The sequence below is a fragment of the Lissotriton helveticus genome, chromosome 6 (genome assembly GCF_964261635.1).
Source record: "Lissotriton helveticus chromosome 6, aLisHel1.1, whole genome shotgun sequence".
Classification (NCBI taxonomy): domain Eukaryota; kingdom Metazoa; phylum Chordata; class Amphibia; order Caudata; family Salamandridae; genus Lissotriton; species Lissotriton helveticus.
The window spans coordinates 1,914,530,806-1,914,548,407 of record NC_136067.1 but is presented as its reverse complement, the minus strand read 5'-3'; the positions used below and the strand labels follow the sequence as shown (position 1 = coordinate 1,914,548,407).

Sequence of the window (17,602 nt, the reverse complement as noted above, 5' to 3'; positions counted from 1 at the left end):
GTTCTTCTCTTGTCACAATTGTCAGTCTTTGCCTTCCTTCTTCTTATCTCCTTTTGTGCTTTCTATCTCTTGCTCTGGATCCAAATCTGTTCAGGAACAATAAGTGCCAATCCCATACAATGAATGGCCCCACTTGCAGACACTGGTTCAAATTAAGCACTACAGTGACCCCGATTCTTTAAGTGATCTTCTCCATTTTCTTTCAATAACAAAAACATGTTTCTGAAGATGTCATTGCATCACATTAGGAGGAAATATTTGCAGGGTTGATTTTAAATATATACTTTACTATCTCATGCCCACAGCCATCACTGAATTCAAAAGTTTAGCATCGAAGTCTTACAGATATGACTTACCCATTCGTCCCAGGATCCTTCAGGTTTTGAAGCCTTATAGGGCTCCAGCCTCTGCAAAATAGTCTGACACGCATTCTAAAAATAGAGAAACAGTTTTAGCATCTGGTACCTTCAATTCAACTACAGCAAGTTGTCAAACCTATAAACCAGAATTTTTTATTATTGTTATATATATATTTGAATTCAATTTTGAAAGTGAACAGCACCATTTTCTAGATGTAGAGACAGTCGCAAAGTGAAGGGGTGCGTCTCATTGAGAGACATTATTTCTGCCATATCTCTTCTTTGATATTTGGTGTCAAAAACAGCCAGCTGAGCACAATATCATGCGAGTTTCAGGACGATAACTAGGATTTGTCTCAAAGTAGTTAAGAGTTTTATAGTGGTATGATATGTCTCCTCTTCTGTAAACTAGTGTTAACACAGGTTTACACATGGTATGTGTTGGAATCTATGTTGAAAAGAACCAAAGCGGTCAGCTAGCGAATTCCCAAATAGCAAGTTAAATTACTGAAAATCTTGAGGCATGCACTTACACCTTGAGCGAGTCAGGTTGGTGACTGGCTTCGAACAATGAACAAAGATGAGAGAACCTGAAGATCAAAAACAAGTGAGATGTTGCTTTCAGGAAATCGACTATTGCTCTTCCACTATCTGGCCAAAGGAACGTTGTCTAACAGCAAGGACTATGAGGGTTACTAGTGGATTGATCTTCCTCTCTTGTGGCACCAGTTATTCAAGTTACCAGATGATCTTTCTTCATCATAAGATTCATGTGTTGAACATTTCCTTTATTAAATATCACTCAAATGGGAATGGTTTTCGTCACCATGCTTAGTGCTTTCCTGTCTAGACTAATCCATGAATATATATCTCGAAGCCACTGTCTACCCGCTCGCAAGGCAACATATAGAGTAAAGCACAGCTCAAGGACAACATTTATTTAACATATTGGAACTCTAATCTCTCTGCACATTCAATTTGTAGATTGTCTCCCTGTGGATAAATGTATCACCTTAAACACAATGCGCATCGGACATCGATCCACCATCCACAGCACTGGACCACTAGACTCTGTAATGACCACCAGACTAGCACCACCTTCTAGGTCCAGCCCCTTCTTGACCACTTCATCTCTTTAAAAATGCCACTCTGGGGTAAGCTCTCTCAGTCCAGCGGCCAAAATTTGCAACTTAATTACCTCGATTTTTGAAAACCATTACAAAGAATCTTCTTCAAACTTACTGTATGTTACAAAACACTTATAAAACAAGGAAACAATTATATATATCTACATGAAAGGTCGTGCCTCTCCTCACAACTTTCTGTAACACCTGATGCTTATGTGCAGCTACCAGCTCCACGCAACGCATCTTCCATCAGGCCAAAGTATGGGCCACACATTGTCAACAAAGTACTCCAGAGGTGGGCCGAAGAACCCACTGTGAATTAGAGTGCATTGAAGCCTTATCAGGGCTATGAAGTGCTGTAAGACTGTATAATAAAATAGAGTCAAATGCAGAGGAGAAAAAACGCATTGCTGTTTTCCAGACAGAACCTGTGCAACAAAAAAATAAATTATTGTGTGCAACAAAAAAATAAATTATTGTGTGCAACAAAAAAATATATATTTCTCAAATAAAAATCAGCCTTTTGCATAATTGGAGCTCATATATTGCTAATTTTGCTAATCATATCTGTCTTTCTAAGACATATCAGCTTTTGAAGATAAATCTCTTTCATATGAACTGCACATACATGGACGGCCATCCCATTGAGGTCCGAGCTGAAGGAAGCGCCAGTCGGAGATGTGTTGGGGACGGTCATAGTACTGGTCTCACTGATGTGGACTTTGTTAGTGGGGATTCCGAGGACTCTGCTGGCAACCTGATGAACAAGAGAAGCATGGTTAGGGAAAGGTGTGGCCATTGCAGTTAAAAACCTGTCCCCACTGTCATATATTTGCTTCTAACTAGAACTCACTGTTTGCCATCAGCTAAAGCTTCGATCATTCAATCTGTTTACTGCTGTCTGTGAAGTCCTTAAACAGTGCCCTGAAGATTCCGACCTTTAATTGGATTAAGTTCAACAAATATTGCCTAGAAATATTTGCATGACATAGGGTCACAGGTGGCTAAACTTGTCACATTCTCATGTACTTCTAGCACCACTAAACTTGAGTGACTTGTTTCCAAACCTGCCTCATATATCCACGTTACTAGCTTGTATAATGGCCACTATGACCACAGAGAAACAGTGTGAAGTCTTAAACAAGACTAAAACCCTTTAGGCATTTACTAGATGTCCCTCTCAAGTCAAAAGCAATTGCTTAACAAGTATGTTATAAAGTTGCAATTACTTATGTTGCTACTAAATGTGCCTCATGAGTTCTATGCAACAGCTTAAAAAGTTACAAAGTTGAGGGTGTGTGGCTTCAACATAAAAATGCACATATCCACTTTTGCTAATAAGTGTGGTTGATTTCAATAGGATAAGTAAACAAGCCAATCCTGGTATATGCTGATGAATCAATACCGCAACTTTCAATAAATGTCTTGATTACAGTGGAACACTTGTGAAGACATATGGAAATCAGTCTGACCCTGTGCCTCATTGGAACAGTCGAACAGTTGGCGGGGTATGCTCAGACGTGAGTCCCTTGCTCACTTTGCCACGGGATTCAAGCAAGCCTGGCTGAAGACGGCTGTAATGCCAGAAACCGGTCCTAGGAAGCTTGTTTCCGGTCCAGGGAAGGCATGGCTTGGCAGTTCGGGATGGACTGTTCCCATGCGGCACAGGGTCAGACTGATTTGCATATGGCCATGTCTGAACTGGGGTGGCAGAGTGGGCTAAAGAAAGGTGATGGATTAAACCCAGATATTTTGACTGGGTGTGAGTGTTTGATTGGTTCGGATGCTCCGTCCATCACCACCCATTTTTGCGCTGCTTTGTTCGCTATGGGTTGGTGGGGTATGCTCAGACGTGAGTCCCTTGCTCACCTTGCCACTGGATTCAAGCAAGCCTGGCTGAAGACGGCTGAAATGCCAGAAACCGGTCCTAGGAAGCTTGTTTCCGGTCCATGGAAGGCATGGCTTGGAAGTTTAGGCTGGACTGTTCCTATGAGGCACAGGGTCAGACTGATTTCCACATCGCCATGTCTGAACTGGGGTGGCAGAGTGGGCTAAAGAACAGTGATGGATTAAACCCAGACCTGTTGACTGGGCTAAAGAACAGTGATGGATTAAACCCAGACCTGTTGACTGGGTGTGAGTGTTTGATTGGTTCGGATGCTCCGTCCATCACACCCTCTTTTGTGCCGCTTTGTTCACCATGGGTTGGCGGGGTATGCTCAGACATGAGTCCCTTGCTCACTTTGCCACTGGATTCAAGCAAGCCTGGCTGAACACGGCTGTAATGCCAGAAACCGGTCCTAGGAAGCTTGTTTCCAGTCCAGGGAAGGCATGGCTGGGCAGTTCGGGATGGGCTGTTCCTATGAGGCACAGGGTCAGAGTAATTTGCATATGGCCATGTCTGAACTGGGGTGGCAGAGTGGGCTAAAGAACGGTGATGGATTAAACCCCGATCTTTTGACTGGGTGTGAGTGTTTGATTGGTTTGGATGCTCCATCCATCACCACCCCCTTTTGTGCCGCTTTGTTCGCCATGGGTTGGCGGGGTATGCTCAGACGTGAGTCCCTTGCTCACTTTGCCACTGGATTCAAGCAAGCCTGGTTGAAGACGGCTGTAATGCCAGAAACCGGTCCTAGGAAGCTTGTTTCCGGTCCAAGGAAGGCATGGCTTGGCAGTTCTGGCTGGGCTGTTCCCATGAGGCACAGGGTCAGACTGATTTGCATATGGCCATGTCTGAACTGGGGTGGCAGAGTGGGCTAAAGAACGGTGATGGATTAAACCCAGATCTTTTGACTGGGTGTGAGTGTTTGATTGGTTCGGATGGTCCGTCCATCACCACCCCCTTTTGTGCCGCTTTGTTCGCCATGGGTTGGCGGGGTATGCTCAGACGTGAGTCCCTTGCTCACTTTGCCACTGGATTCAAGCAAGCCTGGTTCAAGACGGCTGTTGTGCCAGAAACCGGTCCTAGGAAGCTTGTTTCCGGTCCAGGGAAGGCATGGCTTGGCAGTTCGGGCTGGACTGTTCCCATGAGGCACAGGGTCAGACTGATTTGCATATGGCCATGTCTGAACTGGGGTGGCAGAGTGGGCTAAAGAACGGTGATGGATTAAACCCAGATTTTTTGACTGGGTGTGAGTGTTTGATTGGCTCGGATGCTCCGTCCATCACCACCCCCTTTTGTGCCGCTGTGTTCGCCAATATTATCTCAGCATAATATTGTTCCGGTGATATTTTGACATACAACTTGAGTAGGAGAGCAAATGAGAAGGCACCCACAAAATTTGGAGTGCACCTAAGGGCACTTGGGGGTAGGTAATCAGCTGGATACCAAAGTCAACCTAGTCGTATCTTCTGTTGAATTATTTAAGCCTGATTCACAGTTAGCTGTTAAAAATTGCTGCAGAGTTACACTTGAATATTTTGCTAGGGTTTGAGATGACAACCTAGGTCATAACTAGGACTCGGTGGAACTCGTGGAATTTCACTCTGCAGAATACCACCGAGTTACATATAAACTCTGCAAAATTTAGCGGAATTCCGCACGGGGGACATTGCACGTCCCACTGCTCTCGTCAGTTGTAGCTCTGGTGTTTCACATTCATAAATCAGCGCAAACTGCACCATGCTATTTTCGAGCTGATTTTGGCACTTCTTTAGTAGAACATCTACCCGAGAAGCAGCCGCCCGACGGCCTGCGTTAGAAAATTGCACCAGAAGACTTCCTAGTGACTGGAAATCGCGCTAGGGGACAACACATTACGCTCGCGCTCGCCAGCTTGCTTGCTTGAGCCGCGCATTGTTTTGTGCCCATTGTCATTGCATAGCTCGAACGGGAATACAATTCCACATGCGGCGATTGGCGCAATTGTACCTCGAGCAATACTTTTGGTACACATTTTGCGTATTAGGGAGCAGATTGGTGACAAATCATGACAGCTGATTGCCAAGTTTAGTGATTGGTTGTGGTGACGATAACTAAGCTATTGTAAACATTTTCTATGGAAAATGAAATATTTTTGGACCCCACACAAATTGTCACCTAATTTGTTATTTTTTTTTTCTTAAAAAACGATTTTGAATTTCTTTTGGAAAGTTTGATGAAACCTGATCAGGAATGAGTGAAATGTTACAGGAATGAGGAGCTCGGCATCACTTAATAAGTCAGTCCTAAAGAGAATTGTCAAGTCGAAATATTAGAGCCCTTGTTCTCTCCTCTCTGCGCTTTTTAAAAGAGCGCACCACATGCATGAGGCTTCTGTGACTATGTATGATACATGACAAAATATTTTGGCAACAGCGGGTTTCTTTCGCACAATAGTAAGTCCACTTACACGTGGTAAGGACACTTTTTAACTTTTCCCTAGCGATTCTCACAAGGTGAAACAGAAGATGCTTCTATCACAGGATGGAGTCACTCCAAAGACTCACCTATATGCTCCCCACTAAATGATGTACAAGACCCTCTCCCACAGGACAGGCCTGCTACATAGCCCCTTACAGCCACCGGCTGTATTCAGTTCTTGCACATCTGTCAAACAGCCCATGACACTGAAAGCCAATAACCCTCTGTATGATGTAAATGGTTAATATACATTTCCAATGGTAAAAGCGAACTACAAGTCCCATAATGCACAGTGCTCTTGGTTAAAAAAGCCAAGACTGTCTAAAGCAAAATCATTACATGCGTTTCTCCTGTAACTCGCCTGTAAGCAGTGTAAATGCGAACAATAGTTTACTTCTATAATCATTCCATACATTCTTAACATCTTTGAAGTCCATAAGTGGGAGATGTATTTGCAGCATGTTCAGGACTGGTTACACTAAATTCTTTTTTAGCTCATTTAACTGATTTCTATCTTATTTTTTCCTGTGCATTTCCAGTCAAATATATTATTTTTACTACTACTCTGTACAAGAAAACACCACACAGTCTCTCTCAGTTTCCTATGGACCCCAAGCTATTTTATCTCCATGCCTATCGCGTCTATCAGTGAGCATTTATATAATATGGAGAGCACTTCTTCAGTGGTAAAAAGAGGCCCCTCTTTAGCTTCAACCCTCCAAATCAATCATATTTTCAACAGAGTGATCACACAGGACTTAACTTTCATGTTTAAGTGCCCTCATCACAACTTTGATAATGATGCAGCCAAGACTAAATGTATATTTGGAAGCTATCACATGGTGTTCTTGCTTTTATCCCAATGAACAAGTGACCTATGCTTGGTAACAATCTTTCTGGTAGATACTCTAGCTGACTCCAGATTCCTCACCTTTAGAATATCCTTCTGGCACCAGACAAGATCTGGAAGATTTTTCAGCAATGCTCCAGCATGCGGGTAGCTGCCATCATGGAGCTCCGCTCTGACAGCATAGTGCCTCGGAAGTAACAGATCAGAGCCGCATATTAGCATCACCTCTGCACGCTAATGATTGTGATTTAGTGTTCTTTGAAGAGATAGGTACACATCTCTTTCCTAAATTGAAGCAGCGTTGGGGAGATCCTGATGAATAATAGGATTTTGTTCCAGATCCTGAGTGCAGAGATGGTAAGGTCATCTGACTCTAGTGCAGGTTTCTTTAGGTGTGGGAGGATCTGTCCTCTCTTGTAAGTTTCCAAGAAGATACCTTGAGTGAGGGATGCAGTGACAATGGTCAGTAGGGGTGCGACAGCATCCCCGTTGAGGTGTTTGATGAACGATTAAGATAAGACATCATCGCAGGAGAACATGGCGGCTGCAGGCTGAGTAGCCGCTGCACCGGAGATTTCCACCGGTCCCCGTCCGATGTTTGACTACTGTTGTTTGACCGCCTAATGGAGCGCTACTACAGATGGTGAAAAAATATAGCGCAATCTGCTCCCCCACGTATGCCTGGGCTCTTTCCTCCTTAGCGGACAAACGGGAAAAACAGCGGCGGGCGGTGGGCTGTGACGGCTCGGCTTGCGCTGGCGCGTATGGTGGTGAAGCTGCGGGGCTCGGCGACGGCCGCTCAACGGCCGCAAGGCAGTGCGAGGCAGGACTGAGATTGTGAGGCGCCAGGGGCTGCAGAGGCGGCGCGGCCCGCGGCTTGATCGCCTAACGGAGTGCAATCTGTTCCCCCTGTGTGCTTGGGTTCTTCTCTTCCTCCTTCTTTTCCTCAGCGGACATACGGGAAAAAGAGCTCAGCTCATGCTCGGCTCGCACTCACGTGCACGGCAGTAAAGCTGCGGGGCTCGGCGGCGGCTCAGTGGATGCAAGGCAGTGCGAGGCAGCACTGAGATTGTGAGGCGGCAGGGGGTGCGGAGGGACAGTTGGTGAGTTTGTGAGGCTTCATTTAAGATCTTGGAGGTCTGGGAGGTCTTTTAGGTGCAGTTTGCAATTTGTAGTTTGGCGTTTTTGCTCTTCAGAGGCAGAGTGGGGGAGATGACTGCAACGTGTGGCGACCCTAAACAAGGTTGAGGCACTTGTGGACAGTTTTTTTCCCCTCAAGACTGTTGATGAAGCAAGGTGAAGAACAAAATTTGGTTCAAACTTGTGAAGTTAATCTCCCATAACTGTAATTAAATTAATAAGCTTGTGGTGAAATTACTAATCAACTTAGTTTAAGCATACATTCATCAATACACGTGGAATAAACTAATGTGCTTTATGTTGCAAACGCAAAGAAAAAATAATAAACTAGCCTTGTCTATTGTCTTTGTCAGTATGAAATGCGGCTGTTTAGCTAATGGCATGTGCTTATTTTGTGTGCTTATGTTATGTCTTTTCTGTGACGAAAGCTCAAGGAGTTTGTGCAGTTCCTAAAGGAGAAGTAAATATAATGCTGCTTGATTGTGCTTTTGCTAGGTAATATAATTAACAGGATTAATTAGTAAAGGGGGTGGGTAACAGAATGGGTCTCAATTATTTAATTAATCGATGTCTTGTGTTTGTTTAATAAAGTTTCCAAAGTGAGGCCTAAAGGTGGTTCAGAAAACATGGCTGACAGAGCTGCAGACGCAAAAGCTTGTCCAGAATGAAGTCTTTGCACATGCGTAGCTGTAAAGATTTTTACTGCATTGTCAACGTTAATTGAAAAAGCAGTTCTTTGGTTGAGTTGAACGTGCTCATGAAGAAAAGGCTCAAGGACAGAAACTTAAAGTGTCTGCCAAGGCTAGGAAGTAAATGTTCAAAACTCAAGGAAAAGTAACTTTCTTGAAGAAGCTGAAAGATGTGGAAGTGAAAGACAATAGGGCTTATGTGAAGCCTGGACTTGGTCAAGAATCGGAGATGACCTAATATATTTTATCATGGACTGAAACAGGACAGCCAATGAAAAGCTCGGATTTGCTTTAAAGAATGTAACATGTAGAAAGTTTAGCTAAAAAGAAAGGTATAAAACCTGACGCTAGGAGCAGGGAAAAAACTCTCTTCTTTCCGATTCCTGAATGACGTGACATGCTGTTGGACCTTTGGCGCATGTAAGGACTGCAGACTTTAAAATGATTTTTCCTTTCTAGGTGAAGTGAGAAATAGACAGGGAAATAGATTTAGGGAATGGAAACTGTTATTCTGCTAATATTTCATCTTTCTGAGCTTGCTTTGAAAATGTCAGTTTATTAATTCATTTCTTTATTAAAATGCTGCTTTCTTAATTGTTTATAAAATAAAGATTTTTAAACGTAAATGCTATTTTCCTTTATGAAAAATAAAGTTAATAAAAATAGATTTGAAAAGACAAGCTGGTCTTGTTTATTCATGGTCTAGTTACCATCAGTTGATTCAATCGCCTTGGTGGTCTATTAATAATTGATAAAAGTTAAATCCATGGTAAGAATAGATAAACAGCTGTTGTGTATAATTATGTAAATAATATGTGAGTGGTTTAGCTAATCATACCACCTGATTCAGTTGCTCAAAAATTGTCTCATTGGTATTATGGGCCTTTATATGTGTTTCATGATTAATGGTGAGTATTGAGGTGATAGGTAGCGTTTTTGAGACAGTTTTTCAAACAGAGCGCTGGATCAATTTCTTGGTAGCAGAGTTACGGTTTCTATGGTAACTAGTATGTTACATGGTAATACATAGGATTAATGTCTAAAACATGTTAAGTTTGTTCAGTTGTTATATGTAGTCGAAAGGTTTTTTCCAGCAGTGTGAAAATTCCTGGTTTGTGCCGGCATGAGAAGTGTGACAGGTGAAGTTACACAGTGCATTTGTTCTGCTTCAAAATAGTGGTATCGCCGTATATCACAAGTGTTGTGGTCATACAGCACAAGTTTAGGGATTTTAGGTGTGTAAGGTAGAATGCATAGTGAGGATTGTCTATGAAATTGTAGCTTTCGAGTATAGGGAAATATGTCCTGTTTTAAAACTCACTGTGAAAAGAGTAGTAGAATTTATCTAAGCTTGCGTGAAGGGTAAGGAAGTGTCGTCTATCTTACTGACAAGTGAGGATTTCTATTAGTGGGTTAAAGTCCTACTAAAGATTTATGTATGCATGGTTAGGGATTTTTATGTATGAATGTGCGTAAATGAATTTGTAATGTACGATCGAGTGAAACTCTGAATTGTCTCTAAGGAGGTGTAAAATATCTCTGTATGTGCATTTAGAGAGAAACGAGTTTGTTATTACCTGCTAGAAGGGAAAAGTAGCCTTACTTTATCAACGAATTTAAATATTCTGTAAAAATAGCGTTGTCTATTTCACGTGAAAAGAATACTTGAATGATTGGGAAAGCTATCACTTTACTTTAGTGAAACAGACAAATGGTTTGTTTTTGTGGAGTTATTAACTGTATTCAATTGAAAGATTTGTAAATATGGCGCTTTGAGAAAATTTGTAAAGGAGGTGTTAGTTTAAGGAGGGGAGTGAGGGACAGAGCAGCTGCAGCGGTATCATACGTCACAAGTGTCGCGCTGTGATTGGTTAACATACGTCACAGTATTCGTGCACAGATTGGTTCATGTGACTAAGGCAAGCTTACAGCTGATTGGCTCATCCTGAAAAACAGTAATTCTATTGGTTGAGTAAAATAGCGACGAAGCTTAACTTGATTGGTTTGTTGGTAAGTTTCGCGCACGGATTGGTTGGTGTTGTGGAATAACAAGGAAGTTGTTACGATCTTTACCGAAGAAAGGGAAATTGTTTAAAAACATGGATTACTATTACATGAAGGAGAAAAAGAAGCTTACATGGTTTCAGAAATTGAAAAACAAAATTAAACCTGACAAGAAAATTTCAACGCGGGGCGGAAGATTACTTCATAAGTACAAAACACCTGCAGCTTCTATGTTGGGTGAATATGGTTATTATACTTGTCTTTGGATTGAGAATTGGATGAAGTATACTGAAAATGATGGTGTATTAGCATGGCTGGAAGATAGATCATTTAACATAGCGGTTTTGAAAAATTTAAGAGAAAAAATGATGAAACTCGTACCAAAGCCTAGACCTACTCAATTTGAAGCTTTAGTTGAATGGGAAGATGAAATGTTTGAATTACAACGAGAGAGTAGAGGAATATCAAGGAGAACAGGATTAGGTCTTAATAGAGAAACACATGAGGATAGAATGCATCGATGGAGAAGTGCAGACATGTGTGATGGCTTGTACCCAGTGAGACTAATTGATGAGGTAACTGGACAAAAGAGTGCCCAAAAGAAAAAGAAAAATAGCGAAGAAAGTGATTCAGAAGATGCGGTATTAGAAGAAATTTATACTAGAAAACCGCCACCTTATCAACCAGTTTGTTCATGGTCTTCTCCAAGTGCCCCTCCAAGAGAAATTATTGATGAGACATCTCCTAAAACAAATCCGAATAATAGTAAAACACCTGAAAGAGTAGAAACAAGATGTAATTCAAATATATCAGGAGAAAACAGAAATTATACTGAATCCCCAGTTCAAAGAAATGAAACCCCAAGAAATGGAAAAAGAACAGAAAGGTATGAGGAATTACCGAATACCTCAGAATATAATAGTTCTACCAATGAATTAATACAGCAGTTAACTAAAAGCATGGAAGCAGTAACAGTACCTGTAACGATTGGACCTGTTCTTCCAGTATTTGATCAAAAAGAAATTTAGGCATTCAGCTTTAACTGTTCCATTAAATTCAGAAATACAGAAAGTGACTGAACATTTTTATTCAGATTTGTCTGAAATACATCGAGAGAAAATAATGATGCCTGATTTAACTTTTAATCAAAGTTTGTCAAGTAAAACTCCACCTGGTGCAGAATCTGACTCTGGATCTCCGGAAAAGAGTCTGAGTAAAATAGATTTAACACAAACCCCAGAATGTAAATTACTTGATGTTGCAAAAATTGAAAGCAGATTTAGAGGAATTAATAATTGGAACGATTGGAACTGACAGTTTGAAGGCATATCAGGATGATGAATTATTATTTATTTGCAAAAGCATAACATGGAAAAAGAAAAAGAAATATGATCAATTAGAGGATATGGCTGTTGAATTAGAAGTAGATTTAAGTAAGCAGAAGAATTTGCAAAAAACTTATAGGGTGGATTTTTCTGAAAAAGATATTGAAAATATCAATACCACAGGAAGAATCATTTATATAAAAGACTTAATTGTGATTTTGAGAAAATGGGGTGAATTAAGTAAATGGAGAGTGAAATGGACAAAGAAAAGAGATGAAGACAGAACAAGTTTAGCTTTTCCTATCAGAGATAAAAAAAGAAGTAGTAAATGAATTTCCAATGAGAGAAATACCGGGAGGAGGGCATGTGCATGTCCCATGGACAAGACAGGACATTTTAATGTTTAGAAATTATTTTCCTCGATTAAGAGAAAAACCAGTAGAATGGTATCGACAGGTAGACAGATTTGTGAAAGTTTCAAAAGTTTTGTGGATTGATCTTGATGGATTCTTTGACATAGTTGTCCTATCAGATCTCTGGGCAGAATGTAAAATTACTATAAATTGGCCTAGAGAAGAATACCCTCGACATAAAGTAACAGGTGCTCCTTCACCAGAGGTAATGAGAAAGTACGAACAGGTAATTGTGGTTTTGAAAAACAAGATTCCCCCAAAAGAGGTAGATTGGGTTAAAATAGATAGAACAACTCAAGAGCCAAAGGAATCAGTACATTCATTTTATGAAAGATTACTGCTGGTATTTAAACAATACAGTGGTTATGAACATTTAAGTGAAAAAGACATGAGCCATTTTATATACAGATTTGTATATGGCTTGAGACCTGAAATTAGTGAAATGGTAAGAACTGGAATAGTTGGTTGGCAATCACACACAGTAGATGATATCTTGAGAAAAGCAAAATACTGTAGTGATGAAATAGATGCTAAACAAAAGAAGTTAAAAGAAAAAGCTATGTGGGCTCAGGTAAAAGTGGCTGAACAACAAATAGCAACTTTAGGAAATTTTAAAGGTAATTATAATAAACCAAAATTGATGGGAAATATAGAAGAGTTAAAACAGAAACTCCCATGTTTTAATTGTGGCGAAATTGGACACTGGAAGCGTGAATGCAAGAATCCGCCCAGAAATTATTTTAAAAATGCATCATTAAATCCACAGATGCAGAATGAGATAAATCAGCAGCAACAGCTACAGCGACAGGTAGTGATTCAGCAAAGTCAGTTACCACAACCTCCACTTCCAAACTCTGTAAATGTGCAGAGATACAGTGCAGAAACAGGATTCAGCGGAGGTGAACAGGTAAACAGATTGCCAAGAGTGAATGTGTCGAATGTGTCTCAACAATATTGGTTGAAAGAAGATGAAGGGAGTGAATCTGAAGAATACTTCTGACGGTGTGTGCTTTGAGCCACTCTTGAGGTAGATCAATCTGGTCCATTTGTAAATGGTAAAGTGAATGATGTAGAAATTACTTTCCTAGTGGATACAGGTGCTACCCGTTCTACTGTTAGATCAGTGGAAATAGAAAACCTTCCTCTCTCTGGAGATAAAATCCAAGTAGTAGGTGTAGCTAATCAGCAAATAAAAACAGATTTAACTGAATCAGTTGAAGTTTAAATAGGTAAATTTAAAGACATGCATAGATTTGTAGTTTGTGATAGCAGTCCTGTAAATCTATTAGGTAGGGATATCCTGTGTAAAATGAATTGTAAAATATATTGCTCACTAGATGGTATAGAGCTTCAAACTCCAGAAGAAGATGGGCTTTACAAATTAACAATGTCAATGGTTGAGGCAGAAGAAAGTAAATTATTTCCTGTGTTTGATAAGAATAATCTACCTGAAGAATTAAAAGACACAGTGAATGTAAAAATTTGGGATTTCACTGGAGATGAAATGGGTTTGATGAAAAATGTAGACCCAGTACAAATATCAGTAAAACAAGGAGCAGATTATCCAAACATTCCTCAGTATAAAATGAAAGCAGAAGTGATTGAAGGGGTAACTCCTGTAATAGACAAATTCATAAAACAAGGTGTTCTAAAAGAAATTGAGAGTAGTCCATGTAATTCACCAATTATGGGAATTAAAAAGCCAAATGGAACTTTCAGGATTGTTCAAGACCTGAGAAAGGTTAATAAAATTGTTGTTCCATGTTGCCCAGTTGTACCAAATCCAGCGGTAATTTTATATCAGATTCCGCATGATGCAGAATGGTATACGGTAATTGATTTGTGTAATGCATTCTTTACTGTTCCATTGCATCCAGAAAGCCAACAAATGTTTGCGTTTCGGTTCAAAGAGCGTATTCTAGCATGGTGTCGTATCCCTCAAGGGTACACTGAAATCAATTGCTAAAGAAATCATTGGAAAATCTAGATTTACCTGGAAAATCTACGTTAGTGCAGTTTATTGATGACCTCCTTGTAGCTGCAAAAACAAGAGATAATTGTGTAACAGATACCATTACTCTTTTAAATCATCTGTCAGATGAGGGACATAAAGTATCTCCTGCAAAATTACAGTTTTGCAAACAAGAAGTAAAATATCTTGGTCACAGAATTGCAAAGGGAGTCAGACAAGTAACAACAGAAGGAATAAAAATGATTCAAGCAATGCAACCTCCAAAAACACAGAGACAGGTTAGAATATTTCTAGGAATGGTAGGTTATTGTCGTCAATGGATTAGTGGATTTTCTGTAATTGCAAAGCCACTGCAGAGACTGACAAAAGCAGACATAAAAGGCCCGATTAGCCTAACAGAAACTGAATTAAAAGCTTTTGAACAGTTGAAGAAAAGTTTGTGTGAAGCTCCAGCATTAGGAATGCCTGATTATGAAACAGAATTTGAGCTGTATTGCAGTGAAAGAGAAGGATGTGCATTATCAGTTCTGATTCAAAGACTTGGAAGACTGAGAAAGCCAATAGCATATTTCTCAGCTGTTCTTGACCCAGTTGCAAAAGCATTACCAGGTTGCTTAAAAGCAGTAGCTGCAACAAGTGTAAGTTTGGAACAAAGTGAAGGAATACTAATGGGATTTCCTGTAAAAGTATATCTACCACCCTCAGTTGATATTCTTCTCACAAGAAGCAGAGCACAACATTTGACAAATAATAGGTTAACAAAATGTGAAAAGGTTATCCTTGGCTCGGACAATGTTTCATTTGCAAGATGTGTGAATTTAAATCCTTCCACATTATTACCTGACACTACTGAAACAGAAATCAGGGATGAGATTGATCATGAATGCCTGGATGTATTAGAATATTGCACTAAACCAAGACAGGACATAAAAGATGTCCCATTAGCTGAATCAGATTATGTTTTGTTTGTTGATGGTTCATGCTTAAGAACAGATGAAGGTGTTCTGAGTGCAGCATATTCGGTATGTACAGTTGCAGATGTAATTGAAGCTTCCTGTCTCAAAGGAATTCGTTCAGCTCAAATAGCAGAATTAATTGCTTTGATTCGTGCATGTGAATTGGGAAAAGAGTTAAAAATTACCATAGTAACTGATAGTCAATATGGTTATGGTGTAGTCCATGACTATGGCCAGCTCTGGTCTCAAAGAGGTTATTTAACTTCTGCGGGATCACCAATAAGAAATGCTCAGTTGATTAAAAGATTGATTGATGGAATTCAGCTACCAGAAAAAATTGCAGTAGTAAAGTGCACAGCACATAAAAAAGGTGAGGATTACATAACAAAAGGAAACTCATATGCTGACTCAATAGCAAAATTCTGTGCAAAACATACTGTGTCAATTAATCGGGAAAAAGAAAATGAACATGTTTTGAACTCACTTATGCTAACATCTATAGTTGAGACTTGCAGGGAGTAAAACAGTTGCAAGATGAGGCAAATGATGAGGAGAAAAACACATGGTTAAAAGCAGGGTGTGGACAAAGAGAAGAAGATGAGGTTTGGGTTTACAAAGATGACAGACCAGTAATGCCAGACAGTATGATTTCTGACATGGCACGCATGTACCATGGTCCAGGACATATTAGTAGAGATTCAATGATTAGATTATTTAGGCAAACATGGTACAATCCAAAATTCAAAATAATTGCAGAGTCCCTTTGTCAAAGGTGTCTTATCTGTCAACAGATTAACCCAAATAGAAAAACTGTTGTGAGCATGGGAACAATAGGACGGGAGGGTGGTCCATTTACCAGAATACAGCTTGACCTCATTGACATGCCACCTCACAACAAACTCAGATATGTATTGGTGATAATTTGTTTATTTTCAAGATGGGTAGAAGCATTCCCAACACTCCGCAATGATTCAATTACTGTGGCAAAATTGCTTTTGAGAGAAATCATACCAAGGTATGGATTTCCAGTGACGGTCGAGACAGATAGTGGCACACATTTTGAAAACAGATTGCTAAAATTGATTTGTGAAGCACTGGATATAAAGCAAAAATTACATTGTGCTTACAGACCAGAAGCATCAGGTGTTGTTGAGCAAGTAAATGGTACAATAAAAAACAGAATAGCAAAGATGTGTTTAGCAACAGGAATGAAGTGGACGGATGCACTTCCACTTGTTTTGATGTCTTTGAGAAGCATTCCAGATAGAAAAACTGGATTGAGTCCTCACAAAATTCTAATGGGTAGGGTCATGAGGCAAGCATTTGTTCCAGTTGTTAAATGTTGAGCATTAATGATAGCATCATTATGGATTACTGCAAAAATCTATCTGATGTGGTGACTTCTGTATTCCATCAGGTGGGAACTAAAGTGATTACAAAAGAAAAAGAACAAGCTCATGATCTGTTACCAGGAGACTGGGTAAGGACAAAAGTACATCGAAGAAGAAACTGCCTAGTACCAAGGTGGCAGAAGGCAAGACAGTCACAACAAATGCAGTAAAGTGTAGGGGATTGAAGAGATGGATTCATGCTAGTCACACCATACGTGTGCCAGCACCTGAGAATCCTGACAAAGGTGAAACAACAGCTGATTCAGATTCAGAAGAAGAACCTGAAAGAAATCCAGATCCTGAAGATCGACAAGAAAGTCGACATCTGGAAAATACAAATGTGAATGAAGCATTGAATGAAGAAAATGAAGAAATTGTGATACAAGATTCTGAAGAAAATGAAAATGATGAAGATCTGCTAGATCAAGAAGCAGAAAAAGAAACTGAACAAAAAGTGATTCGAGATCAAGATCAGGAGAGTATTGAAAAGCAGATTGTAAGCTCTGGAAGCAGGAACGAAAATTCTGAAACTGGTGAATTGGAAGTAATTGAGGAAGAAGAAGAAGTAATTCCAAGTACCAGCTATAAGGAAGATGCTCCTAACAGAGTGAAACTGCTGAGTAAAGAAGTACCTGAATCTAAAGAAGAATCTGATACAATAAAACTGATTATTAATGAATCAGCTGATAACACAGAAAGTAAAACAGATGAAAGTGGAGATGAATCGAATGTGAAAAGATCAAGGAAAAGAGCTTGGAGAGTGGAGTATAATTTAGCGGAACCAAAAAGGAAAATAACAAGAAAAGGAGATAATTGGCCAAATGAAAACAAAGGCCTAAAATTTAAATTAGTGAATATAGCAAAAGAACAGGTGAATGAGATCACAAGTCAAAAGGAAGAAGACTCAAATAAGAAAAAACAAGCAGGAAAGAAAATAGAAGTGATAAACAGCAGAGCAAAAAGAGTAATAAAGCCAAATCAGAAGTACAAATCACCTGAGTGGACCTATATTATAATTCCACCAGTAGTAGAAG

The 17,602-nt window shown here is 39.9% G+C and overlaps 1 protein-coding gene across 1 annotated transcript in view; it reads right to left on the bottom strand.

Moving 5' to 3' along the window:
• The window catches only part of LOC144762933 (xanthine dehydrogenase/oxidase-like), a 1,098,251-nt gene that overhangs the window by 320,554 nt on the left and 760,095 nt on the right, over positions 1-17,602 (bottom strand). Inside the window, exons 28-29 of the mRNA XM_078648234.1 lie at positions 2,115-2,243; positions 357-431 (exon numbers count right to left, since the gene is read on the bottom strand). Of these exons, the coding sequence (XP_078504360.1) occupies positions 357-431; positions 2,115-2,243 (204 nt within the window). The remainder of the gene's footprint in view (positions 1-356; positions 432-2,114; positions 2,244-17,602) is intronic.